An 18,752-nucleotide genomic window follows, 5' to 3' on the forward strand; every position below is an offset into this window, starting at 1 on the left:
TGTGAAAGACAAGAATTTTCCTCATCATCATCCATAGATCCATCGCCATCCATTTATAGGGGTGGCTGTGGGGCAGTGGAAGGGCGGTCAACCTCGAATTGGAATATTGAAGGTTCAATTCCTGCCTTGCCCTCCCACGTGTCGTGTCCCTGGGCAAGACAGTAAATTTGCCTCTGGTGGAAGGTTGGCGCCAGTGTCTGGCAGCAGAGCCACCATCAGTGTGTGAATGTAAAGCGCCTTGGGCCCTCGAGAAAGGTAGAAAAGCGCTGTACAATTATACGCCATTTACCATAGATTTTAAAGGGCCTCTATCATGCTTGTCGTAAGCCTTTCAGAATAAACTATTTCCATATATATATATGTCCATATATTTCCATATATATAATATATGATAATATATTACCTCCACGGAAAAAGAGAGGGTGTGTGTGTCCGTTAGCCTGGCACTGGCAGCGCAGACTATTCCTGGAGGAGGCTGTTCTCATGTTGTGACATCAAAATGTGAGGACCCACTCGTTTTGGTGGGTTGGGAGGGGCTGGTGCTCAGAGCACAGGTTTTTAGAGGAATAGTCCGAACCACTTTAGAGTTTCTTTTTGTGAGTAATTATGGTTATAATTATTGCTTATATGTCTGTCAATCACTGACTGACATATATGCAATGGGGGCGTGGCTAGCATAAAACCTCCATTGCTAAGGAAATCCAAAAGTTCCATTTTGCTGATTCATCTAAAACTTACATTGATCTGTTTATTATCCCCAAGCGACCAAAACATAAAATGGTTGCCATGGAGATGAACACAACAGAATAGCCGTCATTTAGGGAAAAAAAAACATTTATTTCATCAACTTTTCAGCTGCAGCTCTTATCATTATTGGCATCTTAATCAATGTGTTTTTCCGTATAATGAGTGCTTATAGCATTCAATCATTAAAATAGGTTTTGTAGCAAGACACTTCACTGTAGAAACATTAGTGTATTTTTCCAGAATTGCCACAAGAGGGCGACAAAACCACAAATGAGTGGTAACATTTGTAATTTGAAGAAATTGATTTTGATGTACATTTTTTAATTTTTGTGTTCTTTTAGGTCCTAAAACAGTTACATCAAGTTTTTGTCAAGAACATAGATATTAATAACGAATTTTAAGTTGAAATAAAATTGAACCATTTCCACGTGTGAATCTACAGAAACCACTCATTTGAGCAAAATAACCATGAATCTAACCATTCTGTCAAATATTTCAGTACATATTTTTATTTGAATGCTTTAGATAAGTTCATATACTGCGGTATTTAAGTAGTTGTTGCATTATGAATAGGATTTGTGGAATAAACAACAATAAAGTGTCAAATAGCAAAAACGTCAATGTATGAAATCAATAACAGGTGCTTGCAAACATCTTTAATCACAAGAAAGGTTTTTACAGCAAAGTGAAAAGAGTTTACACTCTTTCCTGCTAGCATTTGTGCAAAGTGAAATGAGTGTAACCACATGTGAGTCTTGAGTGTTACGTGTCTGGTGTTCTGTGGACTTTTCTCCGTCCTGCAGCATCACATCAGTAAGTGTTGTGGTAAGAACTGAGCTGAAGAGGCTCCTCCAGGTGTCAGACCAAAGATGTGGTGCTGTCCGGGTTGACCCGCACCTGTCTTGTGCTCTTCCTCAGGTCTTGCAGCTGCTTGGCTGGCTTGCCAACGCTCTCCTCGAAACGGCGCTCAACCACCGGCAGCACGGTGTCGTGGAGAAAGGTGACGTTCTGCAAGATGAAGGACTTCTTCTCTGGGTCCTGCTCACAGCGGAGGCTGTAGTCCACGTGCTGCACGGCCACCAGGATGATCTCCCTCAGACTCTCCAGCAGCACCATGTGCAGCTCGGGAAAGTACAGCTTAAGGCCTTCCTCCAGGAAGCTCATCATCTGCTTGGTGAAGGCCACCATGGTGTAGCTCAGGTTCACCCAGCAGCCGTCTCCTGTGTACTGCTGGAAGCTTATGCCACAGCTGTGCATCTCCTCCTGCAGGAAGAGAGACACATGAACAGCACTGTTTGAAAACGTTCTTTAAATGAAACTTTGTTAAGACCCACTCCGAGGAAAATGGTGTTTTTATCCTGTTCTTGTGGCATTTTTCAGATGATGGAGGACAAATGCAATTTGAAAATATGCCGGGCGGGTCCCTGCTCCCTGCTCCGAGCAGGACCACTGGAAACACTGGAAAATTCGTACATTTTTCTTTAATAAGTTTTCCCAAATCAGAAACTTTGTTTCATTGAATTTTCAGAGATCTGCAGCCACTTTCAACTTATATCGTACACTACATTTTATGTATGACCCATTAAAATGTCATATAGATAGATTTCCCCTTAACTTGAAGGTTCCCCCAGAATCACAAAACAAATAAAATGGAAATAATGTGAGTTTTTATTTCTGTGGCCAGTACCATGTGATCCAGTACCAGTCTGTATCAGTCAGACCAGCAATATAGACAACTGTGGAGTGAACCAGACTTGAATGCAGTAGTTTCTGCTTTAGCAGGATGCTAAACTCTTATAATCAAAAAACAGAATGAACATTAGAAAGATTTCAATGTGTATAAAATATTTATTTTCAAGGACAATTTATATATAAACTTTCTTTTGACTCTTCTATTCCTCCTGTCTCCATATTCTAACAACCTCATGTCCTCCTTTCACGACATTCATATAGTTCTGCCTCCTGACCATCAGCCCTGACTTTAAAATATTACCTATTGTACCTCTCCAGGTGTGCAAATCTCAATCTCAATATATTTTAACCTGTGTTATTATCAGCCTCGTTTACTGCATAGAAGAGCGACAGAAACATACCATGAGCTTGGCCAAAGCCTCGGGGGTCATCAGGTTCATTCTCCTCCACATCTCCTCGGAGTTGCGGTGCTTGGTGGCCTCGATGATAATGTCCTTTTGACTCTGCAGGGCAGCCCTGATATCTTTGACCAGCAGCGACTGCAGCATGAAGGTCAGGTCCAGGCCGATCTCCGTCAGCTGCTGGCAGTGCTCTTTGGCCACTTTGACACATTCTGCGGCCGTGGAGAGGCTCTCCTTACTGTCAAACACCTGGAAGAAAGGCGGCAACAGATGTGATTAACATGATTAACATTCTCGTTGAAATAAGTAAACACCCACTACAATGAAAATGATGTTTTTTGACATGTTCTTGTAGCATTTTTCTGATGTTGGATGGCATTTATAAAGAAAAAATTAAGAGTAATATATCAAAAGATGATCTAAGTGAAAATTTAAGCTTTGTTTGTGTGATAATTCTTATCAAAGTTAGGTTTGTTTTAAAAAAATCTGAAGTCGTGATGAGGCAGAAGGACAAAACAATAAACCACACTATCATCAGCCAAGAGTTGAACTTGTCTTTTGACATAAAGGCTGTTAAAATAGAAAACAAAAAAGGAGTAGATCAGAAAACGATCAACATTCTTGGTAACATGTTGTCTACCTGTTTGCTGAAAGCGTCAACAAACATCTTCATGGCAGATCTGGACCAGACGACAAAGGCAGAGTAGCAACCCGTGTTCCCAGCAAAGTCCATCTCAAACTCTTTGGCGGTTTCCAGCAAACTGGTGAAGAAGATGTTGCAGAGTTTGTGGATGTAGAGCAACGTTGCTCCCTCGATGCGAAGCTGCCGGATGGCCGTCTGGACTGCCGCGGCTCGGTTTTTCAGAAACAGTTCGCAGGCTTTGGTGGACTGGCCTGTAATAGGCATAAATCGATTCCTATTTTAGTGACTCAAAATCCACTTTTCTTTAGGTTACATCAATAGTTATGTAAAAAAAGTAATAACCATAAAAATCGGGTTTCAATAGACTTGAAAAATAGATATCTACTCAAAATGGAGTCCATGTTTTTGCAGTAATACACACAGGTGGTAAAGCCTTGGACACAACTGCCCTGTGGTAGAAAAATAGGCAAACCTGTGTGGGGCTGTACAGCCAAGTGCTCTTGCACATTTTGTCTTTGGGAATGCTGCAGGCAACAGGTGGTAATGAATACTTATACAACATAAGGGAAAGGAAGGGTGAAGTAGGTGAGACGCAGCCATGTTCTACGTATTTTATAGTTTTCTTTACCCCCCCAAATCCTGCGCACGGTGCTGTTCAAGTGATAAGTGCGCACTCCTTCTGTGTAGCCTGACTGTTATGCTAACTCCACACTGGGCATGCATGGCGCTGAACGCGGGTTCTTGAACGCACTTTCAGCATACGTGCTCATACTGGACTGTCGCTACCCGATAGTAGCGCACAGTTATAAGATGCTTCCTGCGAAATGTTGAAGCGGTGCCAATCTTGCTCCAGGCTTTTTCTTTCACAGCTCTATTTTGATAAAGGAAGGCCTTGGTGTCATAGAATTTTGGCCGGGCACAAACCGCAATTAGTATTTCACCTCCAAGATTCAGTGTTTTGAAAAGGATGCTACTCATACCTCACTACCAAATCAGAGTCCTTGATTGGTCAAAGTACAACTAGTTAAACTTTCAGCACACGTTCGATTGCGTGTTTTGTACGTAGAGCCTGAAAACTGACCTAAAAACCTGCGTAGAGACGCGTCAACGAGAGAGCTTTGAACGCGGAGGCCCAAAACGGGCTTTTACGTGAGCACTTACATAGAATTTTCATTGAAAGTGGTCACTCAAACACGCATTTCCAAGCCTGGTGTTAACGTAGCATTAGAAATTTGATGATAATGGTGTAGTTTGTGTGAGTGTCCTGTCCTACGGACACTTACATGTCAGCATTTGCTTGGAGTCAGTAAGGAACCAGTACTCACTCATTAACCCTTGTGCTGTCTTAGATGACCCCACCCTTACATTGACATGTTCTCCCTACCATGACAAAGGTGGATAAAGGTGGAAAGATTTCATGTAATCCATGGACACCAGTGAAGATCACAAATCATTGAAGAAAAAAGGTTCAGCGAACTGTCTAGTGGGTCTAGATGACCCAACTCCCAATGTTAAAGTGCCTTGGATAGCACAAGGGTTAATAACGACTACAGTGTGGCAGTTTGGGCGGTGTTCGGCAACATCACCCGTATGTTATCAGTGCGTGTAACTTATGTTAGCCTTACAAATACTTCACAATATGCTTACCATACACAATGGTAGGTTCCATTTTCAAGGGAACTGCAAGACACACCTGTGCTCCTGTTAAGATGCGCCTTAAACTGGCCGGTCTACTTTCTACTCCCCTCCACAGACCTGGACAACCCAAAAACCCAGGGCACCTGTACAGGTCAGCCCCCGTACAGGTCCATGTGGCTAAAGCTTTAGTGACTCTGAATTGACCTTTAGGTGTGAATGTGTGAACTTGTTTGTCTCTGTGTGGCCCTGTGATGGAAGGCGAACTGTCCAGGGCGAACCCCGCCTTCACTGAAGAGTTGTTGGTTTAGCTCCAGTGACCCCATTACCCCAAACAGGAGTAAAGCAGGATTACACTGGTTGGTCCCTTAAAATGTTGACCTTCAAAACCTAAAATTAAATTAAAAGAAACTTTTTTTCAACATCACTTCCCCGCCTGACAGATCCAGAAGAGTGGGCTTTGAACACTTTTTTTTTTTTTTGCAAAACAAACGACATTGATGCTCCTAAATAAAAGTTTGAATTAAAAATGTTGCCTTTTTTTTGGCTTTAACGGACTAAAGAAAATGTTTTGGAAGTTAGTCAAACATCATCTCTTCTCTGTTTCTCTGGAAATTAAGAAAAGAACCAAACCAGGACCTAGTCTGATGAGCTGGGACACGGCACGTCGGGTCGCTTTAGGTCCACCACGGAGTGACCGATCCGGAGACAGCTCGAACACCAGCACCTCAGTCAGCTGTCGCACCCGCTCGTCCACCTTGGACCTCAACTCCTTGACCTTCTGAGTGGAGGGCTGGTCCTTCAGGTACTCGTTCAGTTTGTCCAGCAGGTCCACGGCTCCCTCAAAGTCCCTCTGGGCAATGCACACGTCCAGGTCCTCGGGGAGCTCCTGAATCCACTCGATACCAAGTTCTGCGCTTTCCTCTGCATCTGCTGGGTCCTCGTCCTCCAGGTCGAAAGGGTTGGTGGACACCTCAGATCTGATGGGGGACGTGGGAGCCTCCTCTTCCTTCTTGTGTCTGTCCTTAGACACCTTGTTCTTTTTGGTTTCATCAAGGATCTCCAGCCACTCCTTCTTGACCTTGCTGTTCTCTGCCTGGAAGATGCGGCTGTCCGGGAACATGAGGATCTTGAACATGTCCTTCATGGGGGGATTGTCCTTGACGTTGACCACGGCGAAGCTCTCCAGGTCGTACAGGTCGCTGTATTTGTACTTCACGGTGCCTCTGCGGTTGGGCAGCCAGGTGGCGATCAGCAGACAGTCGTTCATGAGGAAAGCATGGACCTTCTGGATGGGGGACATGTTGTCCACGTCAAACTCAAAAAGGTCTCCGTTGTAGACTAGGTGCCTCCCCGGGATGTCCATGATGTTCTTGGCTCCTTCGACTTTCTCCAGCAGAGAGGTGAGCGCCCTCTGCTTCACCTCCTCCGTCTCTTTGGGGAAAGCAGCCTGCATCTCCTTGGAGGTCTCATCCTTGTCTGTGGACAGCAAGGCCTGGGTGATGCTCTCCATGATGCTCTTCTGCTCCGTCAGGATGTGGCTCAGCTGGTACATCTCGCTCTCCAGGTAGGAAATCTCTTTGGCGGTTTCAATGAACTGCCTGTAGTTCTTATAGACATTTTTCTTCAAATTCTGGGCCGTTTCGTCGGCCAGGTTTTGGATTTTTTGCCGATGCTCCTGCAGATCCCTGTCGCCGTCGGACTGCTGTGACAGCTGTTTGACGTACGTTTGCGGATCGAAATTGGGAGATTCGAGAAGTTTCCGCAGCCGGTTCCCTGTTTCCGACATCTTTAGCTGTGTTTGCAATTATTTACGAACGCGAAATATTAGTAAAATGGCTATGAAATGTACGAACAAGACGAGTGCATCGAAGCTCCTTTTACATCCGCTTTCACTCCAACAGGAAGCTGTAAGCAGCAACACCCGAACGTCACGTGATCAGAAAAAGTTTAAAAATAAAATCGTAAAAAAATTATTTGATTATCTTTAGGCATAAGATAATATAAATTTTTGATTATGATTCGTAAACTTTATTCAATTGTAACAATTGAATAATTTAATTTAAATATCAGATATATGTTTACTAAAGTTCCCAGAACCCATCGCTAATATTTGTGCTAGCGATGCTTGCAATCTTTACCGGAAGTGGTAACCAAAGCATACAAAATAATTACATTGAATTATAAAAAAAAGATCACCGTCAAAGCTACCCAAATTAAACTATTGAATTTTTCTTTTTACTATATATATTGATATACTGAGCATAAAAAAGTGCCCATGTTATATATATATCACAGTGTTTTAGTTTAGACAATTAATTTTAAAACATATCATTATAATAGACAAAAATGATTAAGTAACCATATTTGGGACCAAAACGCCTTTAATAACTCATTTTTTTAATTTGAAAAACAATCACGTACGGGACTTCGCGGAACTTGACAGCAGGTTAGACCAAAAGACAGAGTAAAATTGCATTGATGCAAAAACAATTTCCTTAAAAGCTACGCGGCTTTCAATTTCAATTAATAATATACTAAGAAAACACATACGTGCCTACGTTTAGATATTCAAAATACTTTGAACAAAAACTTTAATATGTTTTATTGTGAAAAAAATAAAATAAAACATTACCGGAAGGTTTGTGGAAGATGACAGGAAGTTGTTGGCTCCAGCTTCTTACTCTTTTTTATTAAATTGTTTCCGTTTTTATGTTTAAGCGTCCGTTTTGCGAAAAAATGATGACATAAATTCGTTTTTTTCTTTATGAGTTTACACTGCTAAATGTAGTACAACTGGCGCACTGATTGGTTTTTAGAAGTTCGGGTTAGCCAAAGCTAAATGGCAAAATAGCAGCAGTGATGGACGAGGACTTTCTGCTCGCCGTTCAGCTACAGGAGCAGTTTGACCATGAATATGAATCTTCACTGGTTTCATCTCTAAGTTTTAACGAAGGGGAGTTCGGAAACAACAGCAAAAAGCGGAAAGTGGAGCTTGCCGGTGGGGCCAGGGATAGAAAGCCAACTTCCGGCGTTGAGCGGCCGCTAAGCATCGTGGATGATTCCTGGGAGATGCTGGATCCCAGCCCTGATGTTAGAGCCATGTTTTTGGAGTTCAATGACATGTTCTTCTGGGGCAAACTCAGCGGAGTGGAGGTCAAGTGGAGTCCCAGGATGACCCTGTGAGTCTATTCTGACTTTGGACATTTGGTTTAAGCTGTTTCGGAGCCTAAACTGACCTCACCGATTTAGATCAAAACTAAAACACAATGGATTTTTAATGGAAACGTTGAAACAGGGAAATAAAAGCTTTAGAGAAAGCAAAAAATTTTTTTTTCTCAAATAAAGTGGACAGATTTTGAAGAAAAAGCTCAATAAGTCAAAGTCAGCTTTATTGTCAAGTATGCAGCATACATACAGATTAACAGCACAGATTAAATTACTTTCCTCTCGCCCCACAGTGCAAGCAGCTTATAAAATAATAAAATAAAATAGAATAAATGCAAATAGATACATAAATTTAAGGTTATATTGAAGATTTTGGGTGTAAGTAATGTCATTGGATCAGTGATGGCAATTATGTCTAAAAAAATGCTTCTACTCTCTTTGGTTTCCTCTTGCAGGTGTGCTGGCGTTTGCTCCTATGAAGGTCGAGGTGGACTGTGTTCCATCAGACTCAGTGAACCTCTGCTGAAGCTCAGACCCAGGAAAGACCTAGTGGAGGTGGATGGGATTTTACAATATGTTTTTACTAATAAATCAGTCATTTTTTAAAGATCCAAGTTAGAACAGTGCTTGTCGCAGAGAGCTGCTCCGAAGTTGCCTCTTTAGGGAGGCTTCCTGGCTGAACTGGCCTCTTTTGGTGTGGAGGACCAGCTCTTTTCCTCACTCCATCACCTCGTGGAGGAAACTCGCTGATGTTTTCCAGATCTTTTCCATCCGATCATGACTCATAGCTCATGATCTTTGGTGTAAAATTACCAGTAAACTGAGAGCTTTACCTTTTGGCACAGCTCAGCCAATCCCTGGCTAGAAATTCTGTTAATTAAAACCCTAATCAATGTCCCAGCATGCACTGGGAAGGACTTACTTTCATCAATGGGAACTAAATTCCTAGAAGAATCCTGCAATTGAGCTAAATTATTCAAAACTGTGATAATTCCATATTATTCAGATCCAGATTATTCCCATGAAGTCAACTGGATTGAACTGGAATATAAAAAACCATCAAATCTGTGGCGATGTCCAATTCCACCCGACAAAATGGCGTTCTATCTAGTGCACTAAATACGGAGAAAATTCAGTCACAACTTAAAAACTAGATAATAACTAGATCTGGTCTCCTCACTTCTGTTTAAATCACTGACATATTCACATTCTTTTCAAAACAAAAATCTTAATCTATTTTAGTTACAATGATTTATAAAGTACTGATGTTTATGTGTTACTTCCAACAAGAATAGACAGTATGGTTCTAATTTAGTGATCAAACATCTAAAACAGGTGTTTTTTAATGTAGTTTTGTATTTGAATTCATATTTAGTAAGTCAAGTGGGCAGCGCAATGTTTTTCTTGCTTTGTGTCCAAATGGTTTCTCAGTTCTTAAAGCTCACCTGAACCCAGATGTGAACTTGAAGACCCACTCTGATCATCTTTTGATCTATTCTAAAAATGTTCCCAGTGGTCTTTCAGTTATGATTATACAGTTTTCAAGCAAAATCTAACCTGTGTCATTTTCTAGGACACAGTTTCTGCAGAGCGGCGGGAGTTCATTAGAAATTCCCCTCAGAGTCGTGGGGCGGGTCTGTCGGTGCAGAGTTAGCCGGTCTCCCTTTTCCCGTCATAGATAACTGAGAGCTCTGCTGCTACTTTACATTCCCTCATAACCCCAACCTAACATTATGCAACCAAAATGGCGAGCAATATTGGAGCTGTACAGCTGTAAAGACGTGCATGGATCTATTTGCCTGACAGTGGATGAATCAGAATGGAACGGAGCAGGGAACTTGTGACCTGCCGGTTGTTGCTTCTACGTCAAGCTTTATCCCCACAGCGTTTTGTTCTTCTGCTCTTGATTGACAACAAATTGAATAAAGAAATACTCAGAAATGCGATTTTAAGCTTAATTTAATTAATAAATGTCCTCCATTATCATAAAAATGCTAAACCAAAAACACAATTTTCCCTATAGTGGGTCTTATAAACGTCAGGTCCTCTGAAAAGGATGGTTGTACTGCAGTTGCTATTGAAATATGTTCAAGTGACGTTAAAGACAATGGACGTCCCGGGAAAAAACAAAAAGATAAAAAGCTTAAACACAATCGTAAAGAAAGTCACAGAAAGTCTGGAACGTTCTAGAGAAGGAAATGAAAGGACTCTTGTAGTGTGTGTGACGGGCCGGCAGGGGGAAATGGAGCATTTTAGCAACCATTGACTGTACATGGGAACTGGACTAAGTGGCCCCTCCCCCTGGCGTTCCAGGCAGGAAGTACCTGCTGGCTCCAAGGAGACAAAATCCCAGTCATTCCATTGGTCAGAATAACCTTTCATGATAGGATTCCTTTTTTAACATTATCTTCATAACCCCTTTTTTCTGTTTTTTAGTGCAAATAATTACAATTATAAACTGGTGCCAAAATAAAATGGTCATGTGTCGTACGTTTGAAACATTTGATTGACAGGTTTTGTGTAGCCGGCTTTCAAGCAGTAGGGGTGTGGAGCTTCAGCAACCTCACTCCTGATTGGCCAGAGCAACTGCCATGGAGACGTCAACTCAGACCAACTTGAACCAATCACTGCTTACTGATGTCGTCTGGCTCCAACATGGCGGCGCAAAAATATGGCGACTGAATTGACTCCATTTGGTTGGAGCTGGAAGTAAACCATGAGTGACGTCACACTCAGTCAGTCCAGTTCTGAAAAGTATATATACACAATATTACAAAAGGAGGAATAAAAACGTAAATACAGAGTTTTTTTGTGCAACAGACTAACATTTGGCTGAAAATTAAAAGTATTTAGCCACGGCAAAACCATCAACCACTAAAAAACTGTTTGGTTTGTGGATGAAAAGGAAAAATGATGTTTCTGTGGTTTGAGAAAAGACTCCACTCTGGACCCTGTTATCGAATTTTTTAACCAGGCTAAAAAACCTTTTCTGTGCAAACAAAAGCTTTAACCCAGTTAATTATTTTCTTTTAATTCGAAAACCATTCTTTGTGCATATTTGAACTCAAGATCCAAAAGCTGATTTTTTTTATTCAGATTAGTTACTTGCTGCACTGAGCTGACCCTGTTTGCTGTGTTTGCACTAAAGATGCTTGTTTCTGCAGACTCTCCTCCATGAAATGATTCACGCCCTCCTGTTTGTGACCCAAAACAACCGAGACCGAGACGGCCACGGGCCAGAGTTCTGTAAACACATGAATCGTATCAACCAGGCCAGTGGGACCAAGATTACGGTGAGTTTTCCAGCACTTTCAATAGGCTCTGAATGCTCTCTAGAGAATGTTAGGAAATGTCTGCTCTGCTCCCCTTCAGGTCTACCACAGCTTCCACGACGAGGTCGACGTGTACCGGCAGCACTGGTGGCGATGTGACGGACCGTGTCAGAACCGCAGGCCCTACTTCGGCTACGTAAAGAGAGCCATGAACCGAGCTCCTTCCTCCCTGGACCCTTGGTGGGAGGATCACCGGAGGACGTGTGGGGGGACGTACACCAAAATCAAAGAACCCGATGGCTATGGCAAAAAGGGCAAGAAGGACGGGAAGAAGTCTTTAGGAACTAGTAAAACCTCAAACACGGCTAAAGGTAAAGAAACGTGTTTTAACGTATTAAACAGAAGCAGCTTTCTCCTGTTGTTTAGACCTTTATCACTGGAGCTGTCGCCGGTGACTCCTAAATAACAAACGCTCCATGAGATACCGGAACCGTTTGACCGGTTAAGCAATCAACTGGAGTCAGCGGATTCTTGCAGCTTTTCCTATCGTAAAGTGTTGCATTGCAGCACAAAGCCTCATCCTCAAGCCTGACTCAATCAGAGGGAATTATGTTTACTACGTCAACAGAAGTTTGAAGAGCGTGTTTTATCTTCTGTCACCGACAACAGCTCTGGTATGAACCCTTCAAAGACCCACTCTGATGAAAATTGTGGGCTTTTTTTTGTGGGCGGCCGTGGTGCAGCGGTAGGGCGGTCAACCCATGATCGTAAGATTGCAGGCCTTGAACACCCATGTGTCGAAGCGTCCTTGGGCAAGACACTAAATCCCACCATGCCTCTGGTGGGAGGTTGGCGCCAGTGTTCAGCAGCGGAGCCACTATCAGTGTGTGAATGTGTGTGTGACTGTAAAGCGCTTTGGGCCTTCGAAAGAGGATAGAAAGCGCTATAAGTATACGCCATTGACCATGTTTTTAACATAAAAAGCTACCTGCTCTGCTCCATTCTGATGCATCCACTGTCAGACAAATAGATCCATGGACGTCTTTGTTTTGATCATCCGAACTGGAATCTGAATCCAAACTGTACGTCTGCATAGCTCTGATATTGCTCGCCATTTTTGTTGCACCGCTAATGTTAGGTTGGGATTGTGAGAGGCTGTAAGCTAGCAGTTGAGCATGTGATGGGAACTAGGGACAGGTTTACTGCTGCTGCTCTGGAGAAATTGTCCTAGAAAACAACACCCTTATTTTGATTTTGGCTAAAAAACTGCATAATTATTATCAAAAGACCACTTTTAGAATAGATCAAACGATAATCAGAGTGGGAATCTAAGCTGTGCAATGTGGATTTTCAAAGATTTTCAAAAAAAATTTCCCTCCATCTTCAGAATCCGCTGAATCCCTTTGTGTGTCACGAGGTTGCTGGAGCCTACTCTGCTACAGTCGGGCAAAGGCAGGGAACACCCTGAGCCGGTCACCGGTCTGTCGCAGGGCCGCACAGTCACACCTAGGGACAATGTAGTCACTAATGAAGCTATTGAGCCTGTTTTTGGATTGTAGAGAAAGCCGGAGTGTCCAGAGAAAACCCATGCATGCACAGAGAGAACATGCAAACTCCACACAGAAAGGAAGCAGCTGGGATTCAAACCAGGGCCTTTCTGCTGTGAGGCGACAGCGCCACAGTGCAAGCTTTAAAATGTCCATTCAAAAAGAAAAATTGTTTCTGCATTTATTTAGATTTTAAGCAAACAAAGGTGGAGGTTTTACTTCATTTAAGTTCATTTTTTCATTTAAATACTTAAAAAAACATTTTCTTAGTTTAGAAAAAATCTAGAATTTGTTTTCAGATGAACTTGGGTTTTTCCCGTTTTTTTGCCTGACTTTACATCTCGTAAAAAAGCGAGGCACGAAGTCTGACCTGAATTTATAGTAGCTTCTTTGTAAACCTTAACGCTCTCTGCTTTCTTTCTCAGGTTCGGGATCGCAGGATATCAGGAACATCATCCCGTTTAGTGGAAAAGGCATCCTCTTAGGAGGGAATTCTCAAAATTCCCCATCTTCCTCTGCGCCTCCCAATGCAGCAACAGCTTTTACGAAAACACCTTTATCAATTCCTGTCTCCTCCCCTCAAAAATTACTGACCCCTACATCTCCAGTCAACACTCTCGGCTCTCCGAAAACCCAGAGACCCTTCATCAATTCCTCCGGGAAAAATCCCCCTGTGAGGTCTGTCGGGAACACCAAAGCTTTCATCAACATTAACGGCTCACCGGTGAAAATCCCTAAAGTCAGGATCAGCAGTGGTGACCAAGGGGCTGATGGAAAGAAACAGAAGTCCATACAGGAACTTTTCAAGAACTCAACCCTCCGGAATTCTGATAGTCAGAGCGCTAAACCCGAAAATAAAGCAACAGACAGGCTGTCAACTTCTTCCAGCATCACTGAAAAGCCCAAAAACCGAGGCGTCTCTGAAGGCACCAGGTCTCTACCCGACAGTATCCGAGCATCAGGAGCTGCAGGTGGAAGCCAAACTACCAGGAAGAGGTCGCGGGACGACCAAAGCGGCTCAGCCGGCATCTTCGATTTTTTCCAAAAGATTTCAGCAGCTTCGGCTGTGCCGGTCAGGACAACACTACCCGCTGCTTCAAACTGTGCCTCACCTTTGACCTGCCCATCTCAGACCTCTGAGAGACCAGGCAGCAGCTCCGCCTCATCCTCCATCTTGATGGTCAGCTGTCCAGTGTGCCAAGCCAAAGTGCAGGAGCCAAAGATCAACCAGCATCTGGATTCCTGCCTCTCCTAAAGGAATTTGGGGAGTTTGAACCTTTATTGGGCAATTTTACATCTTTGATAGTTTGTTAAATCTCTTGTGTGGAAAACTGGTTGGTGTTTTAACTAACATTCGTTGCAAAGTTACTGAATTTAGGAGAATTCTCAGGAAAAAAGCTCTGCTTGTACAGATAACTCAGTAAAAGTAAAAGTTTTCTTTCATGTTTTGACCAAATTACTATCAGGGAAGTAGTAAATTTATGACATACACTTTTAAAAAAATGTTATGTGTGCTTTAGCTAAAGTTAAATAGTAGGATAACATTGCCTTTCATACGGACCTTTTTTAATTGATTTTAGAAACTTCCTTTTCAATTTGTGGGGCCTTTTCTGAGCTTGAAAGTAAATTACATTAATACTGAGTTCTTTCTGTCCAATAAAACAGTTTTAATACTCTGACTATTTGAGTTATGACTTACAGTTACTTTTTTAAAGACTAAAAAGCACTTTGATATCAAAGTTTGGTTTGCTTTGCTTTCACACTGCACTCTTGAGAGCAGATCAAGCTGCCTGGACAACAGCTGCTTGTTGAAAGGCGGCCAAAACAGACAGGAGGAAGACAATAGATATGATTTGATGATCATTCATTTAGCAGTTTAGTTTCTTGCATAACCATACATAGATTTGATCCACACATTTCAGAGACCCCCCTCTCATTGGCATGACCCTTAAAACCCCATTGGATATAACTAGGTCCATGTTTTCTGCCCTGTAATTCATCATTCCACTGGGGACAGTAGAAGTTTAGCTATTTTTCAAAACTTTATAGGGAGAATAATTCATCTGTTGTTCATTTTTTACAAGACTACTTGCTGTATTACCAGAATGTAAAAGTGTTGATAATTGGTTATAATCCAGTTACACCATGTTAGGAAATGTCTGCTCTGCTCCCCATCAGATCTACCACAGCTTCCATAGGTCGACGTGTACCGGCAGCACTGGTGGTGATGCGACGGACCGTGTCAGAACCGCAGGCCCTACTTCGGCCTGTGTGGATCAAATTTGAGACAGTGGGTAAATAAGGGATCATTTCCCTGATAGTTGGTCAGTATTGGTCCGAGTCAGTGTTTCTATAGCAAACACTCTCACTAATCAGGAGAGAGCTTGTTCAAAGTTCATCTTTAACTTGAAAAAATACAAAAAACTTCTCGACTGGTCCTGTCATTTTCATCATTGAGCCTCCGCCCCTCCCCCTGTTCCTCAAAGCCCCCCTGTTCTAAGTAAAACATCACGTCATTGAAGGCAGCTGTTCCCACTAGTTAATTTTTCTTTCCTGACCTGCTCTTCAACTGACTCACTATAGGACGTTTAAACCACACACAACACCCCCCGGTTTCCTCTCAGACCTATTGTCTTTCTCTGACGGTGATGCAGTCCAGATGGGCTTCACGCTCTGTGCAGAGCTGCAGTGTCAGCTGCTGCAGCTGCAGCTAAATGACACCAGCACACACTCAGGGTCACATCTCGAGCAGGACAAGCACATTTTCTCTGCAGTCACATGTTCCGAGTCTTTGTAATTCAAAGTCTATTCTTTTATGACATTGTGGGATCTTATCTAGCACACAATCCCATTTCCAAAAACCAAATAAGCAAAATAAAACAACATTTCCAGACATTTTTTTTAGTTAAAAGGTATGAGATTGAAGTTTTCCGCTACATTCACACCGGCCTCTACAACATGTGGTCAAGCATTGAAAAATTGCTGAACAATCTATGTAATACGCAGAATTGCGTGTTTTCAGGCTCTACGTACAAAACGTGTAACTAATGCACGCGTATTGAAAGTTACATCAGTTGAACTTTGACTAATCAGAGACTCAGATTTGCCCAAAGATGCCCCCTTTGATTAACAGAAATACCAACCGTCTAAAATTTGAATACAAGGGAGAAATTAATAATTGCCGTTTGTGCCTTGCCGGAATTCTATGACACCAAGTATTTCATATTTTTTGTAATAGAGCTCATTCTTTCATCAGTCATCTTCTTCCATTTGTCCCTTTCGGGGTCACGGGGTTGCTGGAGTCTATCCCAGCCACTTATGGGTGAAGGCAGGGAACACCCTGGACAGGTCGCCAGTCTGTCGCAGGGTCACAATCACACACCCATTCACACTCACATCTATGGACAAGTTAGAGTTGCCAATTAATTAAGTTTTTGGACGGTGAGAACCCACGCATGCACAGGGAGAACATGCAAACTCCACACAGAAAGGTCCCCCGTCGATGTTCTATTTCAGGTCCCCCAGCCAGGACTTGAACTGGGGGCCTTCTTGCTGTGAGGCACGAGCGCTAACCACTGCTCCACCGTGCAGCCTGCAATAGACCTTTTTCGCAAAAACCGGAAGTACGTCATCAACGTGTAAACCTAGTTCCGGTTTGTGCTTCGCTGGCGGAGGAATGGCAGAGCCTAGAGTGTTTTCGAAGAGCCTGAGTTGTGTTCCGAAGTTCACCAGCACCGATGTGATGAAGAGTGTGAAGATGCAATCGTCCACTAAAGGAAACAAATTGGACATGGGATATAAATTCGTCCACGAAGAGTTTATCCACCATTACCAAGGTAAGCTTCAGCTAGCTTTAGCCATAGCCGCATCACCGGTAACTCTGTGTGTTTACGTCAACTGTAAATCCTGGTGTTATTAATTTGTAATATAAGGCATCGCAGTGAATATGTTGTGTGTATGTTTAAGTGAAAAGGCATGAGATTAAAATAACACCCAAAAATTTGGTGAAGCTGTAAATAAGAAATGTTAAGTTGCCCGTATGCGTGTTCATTTTGCTGCGGTTGCGGCACTTTCTTCACTTACTAGTATTATTTTTCTGAAAGTATGGTGAGCAGAAGTCCTCTTTTCCTGGACATGTCCTCTCTTTTGATACTTATATAATAAAATAACATTGAACATAGATGAAATGTAATTATATTTGCTTCATGTATGCAGCTCTGAACACCAATTACTCTCGATGAAATATCTCACAAACTCACTTCACTCCTCTTTTTTACAAACTCAAATCTGGTCACCCTATTGACAGTTATAGTTTCATGTCATTCTGAACATTGATGTAGCAACATAAGTATGTCCTAATTTTAACCTATATAATTTATTGTGTCTAGATATCACTGGACGCAGAAAGTGCCAACCTGAAAGCTTTCGTCTGCAGTTGTGTGGCTGCTAAAGGATTTTGCAATCACATAGTTGCCATCCTGTTCCAGACCGCACATTATTCACAGCTGGGTCTGCAGGCTGCTCCACCCCCCCTGGCCTGCACGAGTGGCTTGCAAAGATGGCACAGGTGGGTTTGTGATCATATTGTCATTATTTTTTAAGAACGTATGTGTATCCATAACAACTCTAAATTATTATAAAAACACCCCAAGTAGTTACTACAGACTTTAATTGCTTTCTGCCTTTTACTTATAAGGGAATCCATCCTGAACCGGTTAGTGAGCTGATGGTGCAAAAACCCAAAACAGTTGGCAGGGACGGTCAGAGGTCCACACTGTACAAGGCATACAGGTGATTAACTTTTTGTTGCTTTGTGAGCAAGTTAAGTTTTTTTTTTTTTAATCTTATGACTAACCAAATTATGGTTACAGCAGATATAATGAATTAAATTGAAATGTAGTTATGCACTTATGTCTAACTTTTGTGTGTTGTGTTTCTCTTGTGTAGGACCACAGCCAGATCCATATGATGGCATCTGGAAGCAGATTATGCCAGGTGCAGCCCCAACCTCTCATGGCTGGGTTGGATGGGTTTCTGAGATGGAATGAAAGAGAACTTGGATATATATTGTGGCAAATGCATGAATGCATACCTTAAATTACACTTATCTTGTCTTTAACAATCAGTTCAGCCTTCTGTCTTACTGTTGATCTGTAATGTTATTTTTTATTGTAAATGTTTGATGTTATTTGCATACCAAAAAATTAAATGAGGCACAATTTTGACCAAAATTGTTTTATTTGTTCATCTAATTTTTTTGTGTAGTCAGTCACATTTCAACAGAAAAATATTACGAATATAACAATTATATTTAGATTTTAAGAATATGTGGAAACACTAAATTTTTCCATACTATTTGCACATTATACATTATTTACATACCAAACATTAATTCACTCTTCAAAACAAAAAAGTCCATGATAATTTGCCAAAACACGGCGGTTAAGCCAGATCTGATTCACACTGCCCATCAGTGTGAGCGGCACAGAGAGTTCCTGATGTGAAAGGACTTTATCCTACTGATCACTCTTTCCACCATAATTCTGAGGCGGGTGATGGCTGCGGTTTGTTCTGTTTCCTCCTTGCTGAATTGAGCTGAAAGCTTAAAAGGTGGAATGATGATCTTAGATCCAATGTCAGTTAGGAG

General features: G+C 42.1%; 2 protein-coding genes across 2 annotated transcripts; one reads left to right on the forward strand and one right to left on the reverse strand.

Annotated features, from left to right (window-relative positions):
* Positions 1-819: 819 nt before the first annotated feature.
* Positions 820-7,034, reverse strand: exoc8 (exocyst complex component 8). The gene is made up of 4 exons (XM_004083776.4): positions 5,758-7,034; positions 3,481-3,734; positions 2,841-3,089; positions 820-2,010 (listed from the first exon to the last, which is right to left on the reverse strand). Exons 1-4 carry the CDS (start codon positions 6,905-6,907, stop codon positions 1,606-1,608), a joined length of 2,058 nt encoding a protein of 685 aa, XP_004083824.1. The 5' UTR covers positions 6,908-7,034; the 3' UTR covers positions 820-1,605.
* A 724-nt stretch (positions 7,035-7,758) lies between these two features.
* sprtn (SprT-like N-terminal domain) lies at positions 7,759-14,785 on the forward strand. Its single transcript, XM_004083879.4, has 5 exons — positions 7,759-8,300; positions 8,742-8,841; positions 11,451-11,579; positions 11,659-11,929; positions 13,531-14,785. Exons 1-5 carry the CDS (start codon positions 7,981-7,983, stop codon positions 14,358-14,360), a joined length of 1,650 nt encoding a protein of 549 aa, XP_004083927.1. The 5' UTR covers positions 7,759-7,980; the 3' UTR covers positions 14,361-14,785.
* The last annotated feature ends 3,967 nt before the right edge of the window (positions 14,786-18,752 follow it).

Source organism: Oryzias latipes, chromosome 24 (genome assembly GCF_002234675.1).
Source record: "Oryzias latipes chromosome 24, ASM223467v1".
NCBI lineage: Eukaryota > Metazoa > Chordata > Actinopteri > Beloniformes > Adrianichthyidae > Oryzias > Oryzias latipes.

What these genes read in the sequence shown, in the direction of transcription:
- sprtn (XM_004083879.4), top strand. Translation starts at nt 7,981, where the DNA reads ATGGACGAGGACTTTCTGCTCGCCGTTCAGCTACAGGAGCAGTTTGAC. An exon ending in CCAGGAAAGACCTAGTGGAG is followed by an intron (nt 8,842 to 11,450) that starts GTGGATGGGATT and finishes TTGTTTCTGCAG; the next exon opens with ACTCTCCTCCATGAAATGAT. An exon ending in AACCTCAAACACGGCTAAAG is followed by an intron (nt 11,930 to 13,530) that starts GTAAAGAAACGT and finishes TTTCTTTCTCAG; the next exon opens with GTTCGGGATCGCAGGATATC.
- exoc8 (XM_004083776.4), bottom strand. Translation starts at nt 6,907, where the DNA reads ATGTCGGAAACAGGGAACCGGCTGCGGAAACTTCTCGAATCTCCCAAT. An exon ending in GTCCCAGCTCATCAGACTAG is followed by an intron (nt 3,735 to 5,757) that starts GTCCTGGTTTGG and finishes TGCCTATTACAG; the next exon opens with GCCAGTCCACCAAAGCCTGC. An exon ending in TTGACGCTTTCAGCAAACAG is followed by an intron (nt 3,090 to 3,480) that starts GTAGACAACATG and finishes CCTTTCTTCCAG; the next exon opens with GTGTTTGACAGTAAGGAGAG.